Source organism: Canis lupus, chromosome 27, assembly GCF_003254725.2.
Source record: "Canis lupus dingo isolate Sandy chromosome 27, ASM325472v2, whole genome shotgun sequence".
In the NCBI taxonomy this organism is placed as follows: Eukaryota; Metazoa; Chordata; class Mammalia; order Carnivora; family Canidae; genus Canis; species Canis lupus.
Genome location: NC_064269.1, coordinates 42,078,003 through 42,095,218, shown reverse-complemented (window position 1 = coordinate 42,095,218; position 17,216 = coordinate 42,078,003). Strand labels below are relative to the sequence as shown.

General features: G+C 39.2%; 1 protein-coding gene across 10 annotated transcripts in view; it reads left to right on the top strand.

Annotated features, from left to right (window-relative positions):
- The window catches only part of TULP3 (TUB like protein 3), a 65,953-nt gene that overhangs the window by 22,105 nt on the left and 26,632 nt on the right, over nucleotides 1-17,216 (top strand). For 5 of the 10 annotated variants that reach the window (XR_007406315.1, XM_025461817.3, XM_049102341.1 and 2 more), the window contains exon 2: nucleotides 12,210-12,261. Coding sequence is in view for 7 of the 10 variants with exons in the window: in XM_025461817.3 (XP_025317602.1) it covers nucleotides 12,210-12,261 (52 nt within the window). In the remaining 3 variants the exon portion in view is untranslated. Of the gene's footprint in view, nucleotides 1-292; nucleotides 317-12,209; nucleotides 12,262-16,861; nucleotides 16,974-17,045; nucleotides 17,173-17,216 lie in introns of those variants that run through there. The other 5 variants (XM_025461818.3, XM_049102340.1, XM_049102339.1 and 2 more) reach the window with 4 other exon arrangements.

Sequence of the window (17,216 nt, the reverse complement as noted above, 5' to 3'; positions counted from 1 at the left end):
TGAATCTGTGAATTTATGTCTTTTATCAAACTTGAGAAAAGTCCAATGACTATTTCAAATACATGAACATTAAACTTTCTGATATTGTCTCTTAGGTCCCTGAATCTCTCTTTTCGTGTTTTAAAAAAACAGCTTTCTGCCCTGTTTTTCAGATTGGTTATTTTCTACTGATGATATATCATGTTTTTCCTGTTTCTTTGGATATGGAATAATTTTTTATTGTGTTCTGAACATTATGAGTGATACATTGTAAAGACTCTGGATTCTGTTGTTTTCCTATGAAGACAATTGACTTTTTCGGTTGGATTTTTTAAAGGTAGATCACTTATTTGATCTCTCTCTTTTTTTAAAGGTTTATTTATTTATTCATAAGAGACACAGATAGAGAGGCAGAGACATAGGCAGAGGGAGAAACAGGCTCACTGCAGAGAGCCCAATGTGGGACTTGATCCCAGAACTCCAGAATCATGCCCTGAGCCAGAGGCAGACGTCTACTCAACTGCTGAGTCACCCAGGCGTCCCACTTATTTGATTTCTTTAACTGCAACTGAGCTGGAAGGCAGCAGGTGAAATCTCAGGTTGATTCCTAGTCTTACCAGAATTGCTTGGAGCCTGCCTAGTTCATGCTTGATTCAGGGTCAACCAGATATTTGGGCTGAGTCTAGTGTGGCTGCTAGAGATAAAGATTTGGGGTTATCAGTCATGGCAATAGGTACATGACATAGGATGGGCCTGTAGATCAACATGTATTAACTACAATAATGGTCAATGGAAGAAGACTGAAAGTAAAGCTGTGAAGGCTTAAACTAATTCCTTGTTCATTCCTGTATCCTTAGTGTCTACCTTGGTGCCTGGTATGTGGGACAAGCTTAACATTTGCTGACTGTATTTAATGAAGGGAGCAGCTAGGTAAGAGTAGAACCAAGGAGTTATCAGGAAAACAAGGGAGGAGAGAGTTTCAGTAAGGAGGTGGTGGCTAGTTTTGTCAAGTACTTCAGGCAACTCAAGCAGGAATGAAGAGAGTGAAAACAAGCTATTATTTTTGGCAATTAGAGGAAGAGTTTCAGGAGAATAAGGGAATAGAGCCAGACTGCAATGAGTTGAGAAGTGAGTTAGAGTTGAAATAGTGACAGCGAGTGTTATTTTGAAGTTATTTAATGATGGTGGGAAGTGGCGATTGGTTCTTTGCTTTATAGATAGATAAGGCCTAGGAAAGTATCTTTTTAAAGAATGATTTTGAGCTGAGGAAAGAAGCTACTAGAGATGGAGAGGCTGAAAATACAGTAGCAGTATTCAATGTAATTCTAAGGGAATGGGGGCCAGAATCAATTCACCAGTATCAGAGTTCACATCTTCATCTGTTAGGAGGAGAGAAGGAGCGTATGTATTTTTATGAGTACAGTTGTAGAGGAGGATGAGAATTTGCTTCTCAAACTGTTATCTCACCTGAGGAAAAAAGAGCTTTGTGGCCCTTGGGCCCTCTAGGGAGAAGACTGAAACCTAATTCACATGATGTTTTATTCTTCAACTTACATGCTTTTTAAAACATCTTTTTATTTATTTAAGTACTCTCTACAAACCAATACGGGGCTTGAACTCATGACCCTGAGATCAAGAGTCACATGCTCTTCTGACTGAGCCAGCCAGGCACCTCTCCAAATTACATGCTTATTTACTGTGAATATTTTTGAGGCAAGCCTGCTCTTAGATCTTTATTTCCAAATATTTATAAAAGGCCTGAAGTATGTGCACGGAACACATTGGAGATATGTTTAACATTTAATATGTTGGAGATTTTCTGTCATTATAGTTTGTAAAGGCTAAATATATATAGCTTGCATTGGTTTAACATTATATTGACACTCATATCTTGTGAAATGATCACCACAGTAATCATATATCATTACAAAATTTGTTTTTTTCTTTCAATGAAAGCTTTAAAGATCTCTTAGCAACTTTCAAATATCTAATACTTTATTATTAGCTATACATTATATCTCCATGACTTACTTATTTTATGACTTATTTACTTTATAACCTTTTGACTCCCTTCACCCATTTTGCCTAGCCTCCACCTGTCTCTGGCAACCACCCATCTGTTCTCTGTATCTATGAGCTTGGTTTTTGCTTTTGTTTTAGATTCTACAGATAAATGAGATAATACAGTATTTGCCTTTTCTCTGATTTATTTCACTTAGCATAATGCCTTCAAGATTCATCTATGGTGTCCCAAATGGGAAGATTCCATTCTTTTCATGGCTAAATAATATTCCACATTTCATCTTTATCTGTTCATCCATTGATGGACACTTAGGTTGCTTCCGTGTTTGGATATTATAAATGATACTGCAGTGAACATGGGGGTGCATATATCTTTTCAAGTTAGGGTTTTCATTTTCTTCAGATAAACACCCCAAAATGGAATTGCTGGATCATATGGAAGCTCTATTTTTAATTTTTTTGAGGAACCTCCATACTGTTTTCCACAGTGGCTGCACCAATTTACAATCTCACCAACAGTGAACAATGGTTCTCTTTTCTTTTTTTTTTTTAAGGGTTCTCTTTTCTCCACATCCTCATTACCACTTGTTTCTTGTCTTTTTGATACTAGCCATTCTGACAGGTGTGAGGCAGTGTCTCACTGTGGTGTTGATTAGCATTTTGCTGATGATCAGTAATATTGAGCACTTTTTAATGTACCTGTTAGCCATCTGTCTCACTTTGGAAGAAATGTCTATTCAGATCTTTTGCCTATTTTCAAATTCGGTTGTCGGGATTTTTTGCTATTGAATTGTATGAGTTCTTTATATATTTTGGATTTTAACCCCTTATCAGATACATAACTTGCAAATACTTCCTCCCATTCAATAGGTTACCTTTTTATCTGTTTATTGTTTATTTTGCTGTGCAGAAACTTTTTAGTTTGATGTAGTCTCACTATCATTTTTAAGATTTTATATTTATTTATTCATGAGAGACACAGAGAGAGAGGCAGAGACACAGGCAGAGGGAGAAGCAGGCTCCATGCAGGGAACCTGATGTGGGACTCGATCCTGGGTCACCAGGATCACACCCTGGACTGAAGGCAGTGCTAAGCCGCTGAGCCACCCGGGCTGCCCACTGTGAGTTTTTTTAATGAAGTCCACAATCTGTTGATTTTATTGATTTTTAGTTTGTATATCTAAGTAAAAGGCATAATCAAATCTACAGTTTTTTCTCCCAGAAATGGGAGTCAAATCTTTAAGTATGAATAACTGACGATTTAAGAATTAAAAAATTATATAGCTTTATGTAGTTACTTGTCTTCAGTTACTAAACCTTTTTTTCCTGCATCTTTCCTGAAATATCTTTTTAGTAATTCCTTATCACACATAGTACATTTGTTTCTGATTGAGTTGAGTCAGATTTTCATAAATTGTTTTTATTTTAACTTCATACAGGCAGCTAATGACTAAAGACTTACAATTATAAATTCCCCTAACTAAAATGAATGAAATCACCTTCTAAGTTGTACCCTTTATCAATACCCTTTGGCATTTATTGCATTTATTTAAATAAAGTAGGGTCAGCCTTTCCTTCTCTTATCTTCACTAACTCCTGAGACTGAAAAATATCATTTGTGTTGTTATGAAGTAATATTATCATAAGCTAAGGAAGTGCTCACTCAAGTTACTATTAGAAAAGCCATGGGCTGCTCACAGCCTTCAGATTTGCAAGTCTTAGCCTGCTGTGCTCCTGGCAAGGAGGGTGTTTATTCCTTCCAGTGCCACAGAAGGAGCCTGTTTAGCCTCCTGCATCACTGGCCAAATTGCAGTTAAGTGCTGATTACAGCATCCTTATTATCTGGCACCGTGTAGGAGGCTGCAAGAAGCACTCCCCTGACTATATAGCAGCCATGGATTATGTGTTAGAAAAATTTATTCCTGTGTCTCTCATGAATAAATAAATAAAATCTTAAAAAAAAACCAGAAAAGTAAGTTGATAACCTAAGTATTGCTTATTAACATTATTTTTTAGTATCTTTATTTTTTTAATTCTTTTTTTTTTAAGACTTTATTTGTTTGAGAGAGAGTGTGTGAGCTGGAGAGAGCGAGCACGAGCAGGGACAGGGACAAGCAGAGGAAGAAGCAGACTCCCTATTGAGTAGGGATCCTGATGTGGGGCTCGATCCCAGGACTCTGGGATCATGACCTGGGCTGAAAGCAGATGCTTAACCAACTGAGCCACCAAGGTGCCTGTTATCTCACTTTAAACAATCTTTTAAATTAGACTTACAAAAAGGTTATAAAAATGTAAGAGAGTTCCTTGACTAAAAGTTTCTCCTAATGTTAATATCTTACATAATCATAGTAAGTTACAAAAACCGGGACATTAATACTGATTCAGTACCATTAACTAATCCACAGGTCTTTTTGGAGTTTTGCCACTTTTCCCACTAATGTCTCGTAATACTTTGGGATCCAAATCCAGGATCCCATAGTCTACTTAGTTGTCACGTCTCATTAGTCTTCTCCAACCTGCATAGTGTATCAGTCTTTCTTTGCCTTTCCTGATCTTGAGGCTTTTTTAAAAATCAAAGTATAGGTGATACACAGTGTTACATTAGTTTCAGGTGTACAGCATAGTGATTCAACAACTCTGTGGTGTGGTCACAGCAAGTGTAGCTACCATCTGTCACCATACAAGGCTATTAGAGCATCATTGGCTACATTTCCTAGGCTGTACCTTTCATCTCCTAACTGGAAGCCTGTACCTCCCATCCCCTTCATCCCTTCTGATCTTCACACTTTTGAAGAATACTGGCATTTATTTTATAGCATGTTTCTCAGTTTGGGTTCCTGTGGTGTTTCCTCCTGATTAAATTAAGAAGCATTTTTTGGCAGGAATACCACCAACATGATGCTGTGCCTTTCTCAGCACATCATATCAGGAGGAGTACGATGATGCTGTGTTTTCTTACTGGTGGTGTTAATCTTAATTGCTTAGTTACGGTGCTGTCTTCCAGGTTTCTCCCCTCTAAAGTTACTATTTTTCCCTTTGCAATCAGTAATTATCTTGTGGGCAGATACTTTGAGACTATGTAAATACCTGTTTGTCAGCATACTTTCACCCACTAATTTTAGCATCCATTGATGATTCTTGCCTGTGACAATTATTTTTTTAATTATTATTTTTTTGCCTGTGACAATTATTATTGTGGTGTTTGCCTTTGGTGACTATTTCCATCATTCCTTTTATCTTTTTTTAAAAAAAGATTTTATTTATTTATTCATGAGAGACAGAGAGAGAGAGAGAAAGAAAGAGAGGCAGAGACATAGGCAGAGGGAGAAGCAGGCTCATGCAGGGAGCCTGATGGGGGATTCGATCCCAGGACTCCAGGATCATGCCATGGGCCAAAGGCCAGTGCTAAGCCACTGAGCCACCCAGGCATCCCTCCTTTTATCTTTTTTAATTGAATTTCTTTTTTTGTAAGGAAGAACCATACCTTCTTCATCATTTAATTAATTATTCATTCATTCATTCATTCATTCATCTATATCATTATGGACTTATGGATACTCAGAGAAGTGTGGCTCCCCATCCATACCACCCTGTTCCCTCATCATTTCTACCTTATTCACACTCCTACATGATCGTAATACTATTTTCACATGTGGAACACTTCACATTAATATACTAATACCCTTATGTGCTAATGTGCTACTTATAGTCAGATATCCTTAGTGCACCCATAATAGTCCTTACTGTGTGTACGTTTTGATCCATAATACAAGGATTATGTGTTATATTTTCTTGCCAGAAATCTCTTAAATCTCCTCACTTTAACCTAGAGCTATTTTTTTCAACTCTCTTGGTAAGGATGTTTTTGAAGAATCCTGAGAGTCATCTCGCAGAATTTCCCTCCATTTGGTTTGTTTCCTCTTGAATAGATATAGGAAACATTATTGGCAGGAGTGTTGCATACATTATATTGTATGCAATATATTCTTCTCGGTACATCACATCAGGGAATACCAGATGTCAGTCTGTCCCATCAGAGTTGCTATATCCCTTCATTTGGTTAAGGCGATGTCTGCCAGATTTCCTCATTGCAATGTTACCTTTTCCTCTTTGTAATTAATATAATCTGTGGGGAGATACTTGAGATTGTGTTGAATATCCTGCTTCACTCAATGGTTATAGGATCCATCAATGTTTCTTTCAAGAGTCAATTATTAATATGGTGGTTATAAAGTCATGATATTCTACTTCCATTATTCATCCTATATTTATTAGTTGGCATTATTCTGTAAAGAAGATCTTTGTTGTGCTATATTTATTGAGAATTAGTATAGACTCATGAATTTTAAAAATAATAACAGCTTTATTGAAATATAATTCATATACCATACAATACATCCATTTAAAGTATACACACTTCACTGGTTATTAGTATATTCACAGAAGTGTGCATCCATCACCACAGTTAATTTTAGGACATTTTCATCACTTCAGAAAGCTATCCCATGCCCTTTAGCTATCATCTCCCAGCTTTTATCCCCCCAAGGCCCTAAGCAATCACTAATCTACTTTCTGCCTTTGTAAATTTGCCTATTCTGGACATTTTATGAAAACGGAATTATATAATATGTGGTCTTTTGTTGATTGGCTTCTTTCATGTAGCGTAATGTTTGCCAGGTTCTCCCATGTTTCAATATCTACTCCTTTTTATGGCTGAATAATATCCCACATTATAGATAAACCAGATTTTGTTTACCTGTTCATTAGTTGATGGGCACTTGACGTGTTTCTACTTTAGGGCTCTTGTGAATAATGCTGCTATAACAATTTGTATGCAAACAACAATATAAGTGTACTTAACACGACTGAACTGTCCACTTAAAAATGGTTAAGATGTTACATTTTATAGTACATGTTTTTACCACAATAAAAAAAAGAAAAGAGTTTATGTAATGTCCATGTGATGTGACTATTACATAGTCATTTAGTATTATATTTCAAAAACCTATATAATAACATAAAAGATGCTTATGTTATAATCTTAAAATGATACAAAAATCATAAATATTTCAAATATATACAAATTTATAGAAATATTTGTAAAGATGTTTGTTTCCTTGTTAGCAGGGATTATATCTCAAGATGGTAGGATTATGAAAAGACTTTCATTTTCCTTATGAATTTTTTCAAAAGTTACAAAATGAGTATGCATTATTTTTTATAGTCAACGAAGGAAAACACTAGAAAGAAAAAAACCATACATAAAAGATTTAGCACCAGCAATCTTCTTGCAACACATATGTTACCTCAAAAATCCTTTCGGGGCACCTGGGTGGCTCAAGGGTTGAGCATCTGCCTTTGGTTCAGGGCGTGATCCCAGAGTCCCGGGATCGAGTCCCACATCAGGCTCCCCGCAGGTAGCCTGCTTCTCCGAACTCTGCCTGTGTCTCTGCCTCGCTCTGTGTGCCTCTCATGAATAAATAAATCTTTTTAAAAATCCTTTCAATTAAAGAAATAATAGAGTGAATAGGTGAAGAGCATTAACAGATACAAACTTCCAGTTATAAAATAAGCCATGAGGATAAAAGTATAGCATAGAGAATATGGTCAATAATGTTGTAATAATGTACTGTGGTGATAGATATGATTACAGTTATTGTGGTGATCATTGCATTATATATAATATATATAATGCACATATATATAATGGGAAGTAGTTCAAGAGAATGATGTTCTATGGGCATAATTATATCCCATACTCAAATGCTGGATCTGTGTTTTACTAAGATGTATGTTTAGAATTTTCCATTTGGCAGCCCGGGTGGCTCAGCGGTTTAGCACAGCTTTCAGCCCAGGGCAAGATCCTGGAGACCCGGGATTGAGTCCCACGTCAGGCTCCCTGCATGGAGCCTGCTTCTCCCTCTGCCTGTGTCTCTGCCTCTCTCTCTCTCTCTCTCTCTCTCTCTCTCTCTGTCTCTCATGAATAAATAAATAAAATCTTTATACAAAAAAAAAGAATTTTCCCTATTTGTATCAAGTAATAGGAAATTTTCCATGAGAAAAATGAGATACAGTAATTCCATCTCTTTTACTCTGTAGGAATTCTTTCTGTTTTGTGTTGATTTACTAACCAGGCTTGGTTAGACTTGCTAGTAAACAACTTGATTTGAAAGGAAGGGAAGAATATTAAAAGAAAAAAATGCAAGTTTAGTAAGATCATATTCGAGGTTAGACTAGAAATTCAGTTCAATGTAAGTGTATAAAATGTTATTTCTGCTAAATTATAATTTAGAACTAGAGCTCAAAGGAAGTGTAGCTTTTGATGTATAAGAGGTATCTAAATGTTACAATTATAGCATCTTTTTAGTACCTCTTTTGTTCAGGCTGAAACAAAACCTGTTTATTTGAATTGTCTGTTCAGCTTGCCCAGGCTTGATGAAAGGAATTAGTGGTGTCAAGATGGTTATTGAAGATACACCTGGTTTCCTCACTATTAGAGGCCTTAAGAGAAATGTTTGAGGACTTCATTTGTATGTCAAAATTTACCGTGATTGAGGAGGTTTTAGCATTTTGTGTGTGTGTGTGTATGTGTGTGTGTAAGAGTGGGCTGGGGGGGGTAGGATAGGATGATTTCTTTAACATGTCAGGGGATTTTGCAATTCTGGTTTAGTGTTGAGAGCAAAATGAGGTAGAGGAAAAGCAGGACTCATAGCAGTAGCTGTTAGTAGTAGTATGTAAGTGCGTTTTTATACCATGTTACCTGTTCCTGTATATTCGCAGTTTTTTCCTATATATATTTAAAATAATAATTTTTTGTCTTAGTGGGTTTTTAAAAAAGATTTATTTATTTACTTTAGAGAGACAGAGTGGGGGAAGGGGCCCAGGGGAGAGAAGGAGAGAGCATCTTCAAGCAGACTCCCAGCTGAGTGCAGAGCCTGATGCAGGCTCACAGGATCTCACAAACCCTTGAGATCATGACCTGAGCTGAAATCAAGAGTGCTATTCTAGCACTGTATTCATAAAGCTAAGATTTAAAAATATGTGAATGAGGGTTAAAAACACTAAGGAAAACAGGAATGTATCTATGAAATATGTTAGGAGCGCATGAAGTCAAGGCCTGAGTATATCTTATCTAACATTTTTGTTTATCTGTTTTTCTTTCCCTTTTTCTCTTCTTTAAGTAGGCTCCACGCCCAGAGCAGAGAGCCCAATGCAGGGCAGGGCTCAAGCTCAGGACCTTGAGCTGAGATGAGTCAGATGCTTAACCAACTGAGCCACCCAGGGACCCCATTTGTCCCTCTTTTGAATTGGGAAAAAAGAGATGATTTATCTTGAATACTTAGGGTTTTTTTTAAAGCATATAGTTGATAAGGAAGTTAATAGAGGGGAACTGTCAGAGAACCAGAATGTCATCTTATCTAAGGGGTTATTAAATCTGTTTACAGATTAGTAGGCAGGAGGAATCTTGGAGATAGTATGCAAATTCCAAGTTGCTATGCATTGTTAAAAAGTGTAACACCTGGGTGCCTGGGTGGCTCAGTCAGTTACAGGTCTGCCTGCCTTCTGCTCAGGGGCACAATCTCTGGGTCCTGGGATCCAGCCCTATGTCGGGCTTCATGTTCAGCAGGGTGTCTGGTTCTCTCTTTCTCTTCCTCTGCCCCTCCCCCATTGCTCATTTTCTCTCTCTCACTCAAAATCTTTAAAATTCTTTTTAAAATAAAAAATAGGGGCAGCCCCGGTGGCGCAGTGGTTTAGCGCCGCCTGCAGCCCAGGGTGTGATCCTGGAGACCCGGGATCGAGTCCCACGTCAGGCTCCCTGCATGGTGCCTGCTTCTCCCTCTGCCTGTGTCTCTCCCCTCTCTCTCTAGCTGTGTCTCTATGAATAAATAAATTAAATCTTTAAAAAAATAAATTAATTAAAAAATAAAATGCATAACACCTTCTAAAATATATGAAGGTAGTGGTGAACCATTAAGCCATGGATAAGATGCTTTAGTATTTACATCAATACAGGAAAAGCCATGCTTCCTTTTGTAGCCATAGAATTTGTCTTCTTAAATAGGACCTTGTATTTGTAGTTTCCTGACAATAAGCTCCAGTAAAAATTTATAATACAAATAATAATTACTATTATTATAAATAATAATAAGAACCATTTCTGCCTTGTTTCATACTCTACTCTTTCCAAGAATGCTGAGTTGCAAAACAAAATCTTAAATTAGAAAAATTTCAAAAATAGAAAAGGCTTCAGAGAGAATTTTTGAAAAGTTCAAAAGGATTTGGAGACAGTAATTAGATTCCATTTTTGTCATTGTTGTTTTCTTCTCTCCAACAAATCTGTCTCCTAGTGGTGTTAAGTCTTATCTGTTCATCCATACTTATAGTCTCCTTGCATGACTGGCATCATGTTTTATTAATGACAAACTTGAAAGTTAAATGACTTGCCTAGATTTTAAGGAAATCAGTGGGCTATAGTAAGATGCTATACACAGTTGTTGTGGGGAAGATTTTTACCCTGCCCATTTTACCCTTCCAGGTTCTTTTGGCTGGTCTAATAATTAAATCGACACAAGACAGATTAACAGGAGAAAAATTAATTTTGGGGGCTCCTGGGTGGTTTAGTGGTTATGTGCCTGCCTTCGGCTCAGGTCGTGATCCCGGAGTCCTGGGATCGAGTTCCACATCAGGCTTCCTGCGAGGAGCCTGCTTCTCCCTCTGCCTGTGTCTCTGCCTCTCTTTCAGTCTGTCTCTCATGAATAAATAAATAAATCTTTTTTTTAAAATGTGTCTCTTTAAAAAAATTAATTTTGTACATATAGAGGTCTCATAGATATGGGACCCAAGAAATGACCAAAGCAGGTAGTTTATATACCTTTTAGAAAAAGAAACAATAAATTTGTGAAGAACTGACAAGACAAAGTTAGTCTTGGGTACTAATTAGTGAAAAAATTAAACAGAGTTTGTATACATCGACTTAGTCTAGGTCTTGAATTCTCTGTCTCTGGTAATTAGCGTGTTTTTTTACTTCTTGGTACAGGGAGGGCACCTTTCACATGGAAAATTTATTTCCTGCTTTCAGGGGGACAGAAGAGGGTCAGAATGTGCTTGCATTGGCTGTTTCTCAAGTAAGCTTTACTTCAGAATCATCAGTGTACCACTTCCATATATCTGGGGACAGTCGGCCCTGAGCCCCGTTATAGTCTCATCTCTCTTTCCTAGAACTAGCTCCAAAAAAGAAGAAAAACATTTGATTTTTAGTGGAGTTTAGGCTCTGAAAAGAGACCTGGATTAGGGTCTGTTTCTGCTGTTTAACCTTATGCATGGCCTTCTGAGTCTCTTTCCCCATCTTCAAAGTGGGAAAAATAATAGTACCTAATCCATAGCATTGTTTTGAGGAATAAATAGAATATGCATGTGCCTGGCCCATAATAACTACTTTTACATATGGTTTTTAAAAATTCCTGCATGCATGGGAGTCTGTGCTCTACATCTTTATTTTTTTTTTAAAGATTTATTTATTTATTTGAGAGAGCACAGGTAGGAGCAGAGGGAGAGGGAGAGAGAATCTTGAGCAGGCTTCATGCCCATTGCAGAGCCCCACGTGGGGCTCTATTCCACAACCCTGAGATCATGACCTGAGCCAAAATCAGGAGTTGAATGCTTAACTGACTAAGCCACCCAGGCAACACAGTACATCTTTTTTTTTTTTTTTTTAAGATTTTATTTATTTATTCAAGAGAGACACAGAGAGGGGAGGAGGGAGGGAGGGAGGGAAAGAGAGAGAGAGAGGCAGAGACATAGGCAGAGGGAGAAGCAGGCTCCATGCAGGGAGCCTGACGTGGGACTCGATCCTGGGTCTCCAGGATCAGGCCCTGGGATGAAAGCAGTGCTAAACCACTGAGCCACCTAGGCTGCCTCCTTTTTTCTTTTTCTTTTTCCTTTTTTTTCTTTTCTTTTCTTTCTTTTTCTTTTTTTACTCTTTGGGTATTTCAGTCTCCTGAGGTCCTCTGTGGACTAAGTGTGACATTAAGGATGGCAAGTCCTCCTGTGGTCAGTGTGGGTAACATCTAGAAACTGATGCTTTCCCTAAGGCAGCATCAACTGGTTCCTAACAGTCCAAAGGAGTAGATACATGGAAGAGATGAAATTGACATAATTTTAATAGAATTTTTTCTTTACATGCTTTTTCCCCCATTTTTTTTAAACAGTGCCTTTGAAGATGAGACCATGAAACTTCGACAGCTGAAACTAGATAATCAGGTGAGTAAATCAGGAGTCTCTCTCCTGTTTTGAAATAAGTGGACAGTTATACTGACCATGATGGAGATAGTCTTGACTCTGAAGTATTGGTGGGGTCATGGAAAGATGACAGGAAAGGAAAGGCTCTGATGTTACTAAGTAGTGTCTGGAGGTAGTATTTGCTAAACCAAGGCCCTGGGCAAGACCAAAGTGTTTTCGGGATCACAGCCATAAAACTGGCCTTGGATTTATAATCACTGAAAATTCCTTGGCACTTTTCCTAAGAATTGGAAGAATGTTAACACTGTAGTAATTTAGTCCTGCTACCTTACATACCTCTCTGCACTGTAATTTCATTTAAGTACAAGATGTGTTTCTTATTCTAAAATGCAGATCTGAACATGCTTGCAGGGCTGCTTAAAAACCTCAGCTGCTTACGATACAATTTTCTTTACAATACTGGTCCAAATTTTCAGTTACATATGAATTCTTTTTTTTCAGTGATTAGATTTATGTTTGTTTCCTCCACTAGGCTAAGCTCCATGAGAACAGGAGCTTAGTCTGTTTATGATGACCATTATATCAGAAGTTCCTATCACAGGGCCAGGCTAATCTTTCACTAGACATTTAAATGAAGGAAGTAATAAATAAACAGTTGTACATCATTATTTGCTATGATCATCATTGTTAGCTTAGAACCTATTACCAACATCTATTGCTTTCATATTAGCATTTTCATATGAATGCCTTCTTAGGACATTCTGTAGTTGTAGTCTCCCTACATAGAATCATGACCAAAGTGTCTAGACCCTGTAGGTGATTAAACGTATCTCTAAAGTTTTATTTTATTTAATGTTAATGTTGGAATTAATAATGGGACTTCTAGTGTAAAAAGCTACTTTAAATGTAGAATCCTTAAAAAGTGGGAGAGGTCTCTGTGCTGTGTACAGGGCCACACTCTGTAGCACAGTCCTGGCAGGTTGGAATGCCATGCCCCCCGCCCCCCGCCCCAGGGCCCCAGAACTCTTCTGGCGCTCGTGCTTATGTATGGCCACTCTCACCTGGCACCTTTTAAGTATAAGGAGCTAACAAGGGGACTGTCATCATGTTTCACTACCACTCCAGTCACCAGCTGGTGGCGTCCAGCCTTCTCACCTGCTCCTCCTGGAAGGGGAGCATTGCCTGATTGTCTTTAGGGATTCCCTATATGCAAGTCTGTGCCACATAGGAGACCTCTGGCTTCTGGATGGTGGTGATGGCCTCCATAGTCCTGTTCAGGCCCCTGGCCCTCTTCACGTGCTGCTTCCTGAAGTGCACAGACAGGAGTAGTCCCAGCACTTGGACAGGGCAGCCCAGCTGTGGATCCAGCTGCCTCTCTCAGTTGGCTTCAAAGTCTAAGTAACAACACAGTGGCCACTGGCCAGTACAGAACCGCCCAGCAGGGCATATGACAAGCACAGCTTCTCCAGCCCTCCCCTACTCCCCTGCCAGGGCCCCAGAGTGCTGGCCAATACAGACAAGGACCTCTGGGCCCGCCCCTCTGGACCCCAGTTGCCCCAGGCTCTCCTTGTGCCCAGGTGACTCATGCGACAGAGCTTGCCTGTCCTCTGGCCCCCAAGGGAATGCCTGCACAGCTGGGGATACAGAGCCCACTTTTCACTCAGGGAGGGCCTGGTGGCCCCACCAGCTCAATACCTGTGTTGGTGAAATCCACCTACTGGCTTAGGGTTCTTCGGCTCCAAAGACCCTGGTGTGGGTGACCTGTTCCTGGAGGTAGCCTGGCTGTAGCAGTTTTTATGGATAGATTCCTTGAAACCACTGCTGAGGTTAATATAGCAGCTGTAGCCTACCTCCAACCCTCTTTCTTTAAAGAGACTGAGGGAGGGGTCCCTAGGTGGCTCAGTGGGTTGAGCATCCAGCTTTTGATTTCAGCTCTATCATGATCTCAGGGTTGTGAGATCCAGTGGGTTTGGAGCTAGTGCTCAGCACTGCTTGAGAATCTCTCTCCTTCTACCCTTCTCCTTCTGCCCTTCCTTCCCCCTGCTGCACTCTCTCTCTCTAAATAAATAAAATAAAATCTTTACAAAGAGACTGAAGGCCATTTTAAACATATCTAGTTTTTCATAGCTTCGTAGGAAGATAGCAACAAATTTCTAAGGAATTACAGGTGGCTGTCTCAGCATTCTCCTTCATGGGATGGGCTGCCTCTAAGCAGATAACCACCTAGCATTTTGTGCACATCATCTGTAAAGTTGTCAGGGGAAGGGTGTGAAATAAAAAATCCTTTCTAACACTGGAAAACAATAAAATAAAAAGGTGGCCCAGATATTTTCTAATTTTTATTCTTTTTTTTTTTTATAAGATTTTAATTTTTCATGAGAGACACACAGAGAGAGGCAGAGACATAGGCTGAGGGAGAAGTAGGCTCCTCACAGGGAGCTGGATGCGGAATTGAATCCCCAGACCTGGGATCACGCCCTGAGCCAAAGGCAGATGTTTAGCTGCTGAGCCACCCAGGTGTCCCTCTAATTTTTATTCTTTTCAGTAAGAATGCTTCATGTGATATGTGTATGGTATACAGGTTGGGATTTTGTCAGCCTTTTTTTTTATGGCACAACTTTTAAAAAATTATGTTTTTATATGCACAATAAAAGCATATGGGAAGGATTCCAATAATACTGAAAAGATATTTCATGAAGTCTCTCCCTCTCTGCTTAGCTTAGTTCTTTACTGAAGACTGTCATTGACTTTTTATTCTTGTGTGTGTGTGTGTGTGTGTGTGATAGGGCAGAGGAAGAGGGAGAGAATCTTAAGCAGGCTCCACGCAGAGTACAAGAGCCCAGCATGGGGCTTGTTCCCGTGACCCTGAGATCATGACCTGAGGCAAAACCAAGAGTCAGATGTTTATCTGACTGAGCCCCCAGGAGCCCCCAGAGACTGTCACTGACTTCTAACATATCTTTGCAGAGATAGTCAATGAATACAAAGATAAACATTTTATAGGAATTCTTTCAAAAAAACCTTCAGACCTGATGTATAAATATTGGTGTTAAATAGCCTATGAGAATACTGTAAGGGCCTAAGGTGCTGCCTTGGGCAAAAGAAGGTTGGTTGCTCAGCAGGATGTAAGGGAATTTCCACAAATGCAAGCTGAGCTTTCAAATGGCCTGTAACAAAGGCAGCACTAACAGAATGAATAACATATTGGGCTGAGAATCTAAAGACTGGTTTTTGGTTCCGATTTTTACTCTGCCAATACTTAGCTGTATGATTTTTTTTTTAAGATTTTATTTATTTATTCATGAGAGACAGAGAGGCAGAGACATAGGCAGAGGGAAAAGCAGGGTCCCTGTGGGGAGCCTGATGCAAGGACTCGATCCCAGGATCCCGGGATCACAACCTGAGCCAAAGGTAGCACTCAACCGTTGGGCCACTCAGGTGCCCCAGTTAGCTGTGTGATTTTAGGTAAGATTCTTAAACTCTGTGCATGAGGTCAGACTGGATAACATAATAGAATGTGAGGATCTGAGAGTATGGAAGTTAGAGTTGAGATGGGGGTACACTGAAGAAGTCTAGGGTTGCTGCTCAATCTGGGCCTCAGAGACTGGTAGGATCTTAGTGGAAGGCTCCTAGTCCAGGGCATACCAACCTACCTGAGGAGGACTGTGCACTCCCAGATATGACAGTGGCTGTGATTGTCAGGGGAGGTGGGAAGGGCTAGGGAACCTGAGTCTGCCCACCTCTGCCCCAAGTATACAGTAGATTAATCTTTTAGGGGTCCTATTTTGGGAATGTCCCAGTGGTTGAGAGTCATTGGTCATGAACTTTGTAGGATGAGAAATAGTTTGCTAAGAGCAGCAACATTTGTTAGTTTCATGAGGACTGGTTTGTACTAACCAATATCATAAGTGAGGAATCTAAGCCAGGGGATTAATTTGCTAATTTCTGATGAACTATATACCAGAATCAGCTGATCATGACAATCCTATCAGATAAGTCTGTGGGAAGTTTACAATGAAAAAGTGGCCTGGTGAGCTTGAAATCAGAGCAAGTGGAGTTTGTAAAATGATATTTATGGTAACTATCACTATGTGATTGTATAATTAATTCACCTCTACTAAAGGGATACACCTGTGGATGGAATGAGCTAGGTGAGTATCTGACCAAGCTGCTCCCTGCCTTGGATGGTACTAGACACACAAGGTGACTCCTGCTCCAAGTTTTGTCTTACCTTATTTCCACATAGACCATTTCCCTTCTCTTAACTTACTCTTTTATCGTCCAGGTTTCTGTAATACTAAGTAAGTTAGTTTCTTTCATATTGTCTTTATTCCCCTGACAGTATAATCTTAGGATTTAATGTTTAAAAATCCTTGGGTAGGGGCAGCCTGGGTGGCTCAGCAGTTTAGCGCCGCCTTCAGCCCAGGGCGTGATCCTGGAGCCTCAGGATCGAGTCCCACGTCGGGCTCCCTGCATGGAGCCTGCTTCTCCCTCTGCCTGTGTCTCCGCCTCTCTCTCTCTCTCTCTCTCTGTCTCAAATAAATAAAACCTTTAAAAAAAAAAGAAAAAAAATCCTAGATTTACAGATTACTTACACGTGGCTATTTTTTGTCCTGTACAGGTTTTTGAACAACTTTATTGAGATCGAATTCACAATACTGTAAACGTACACCGGGTTAAAGTGCACAAATGGCTTTTAGACCTCATATCGAATGGAATCATAACATGTGATGGTTTGTGTCTGGCTTCTCTGACTTAAGAAGAAGTTCATACATGCTGTCACCTCTGTCGATGCTTCAGGGCTTTTTATTGTTAAATAACATTCTGAGTTGTGGCTACACCATGTTTCGTTATCCATTCATCAATTGATGGACATTTGGGTTGTTTTCACTCTTTGGCTATTACCAGTAATACTGCTCTGAACATTTGTGTGTAAGTTTCTTTTTTTTTTTTTTTTTAATTTTTATTTATTTATG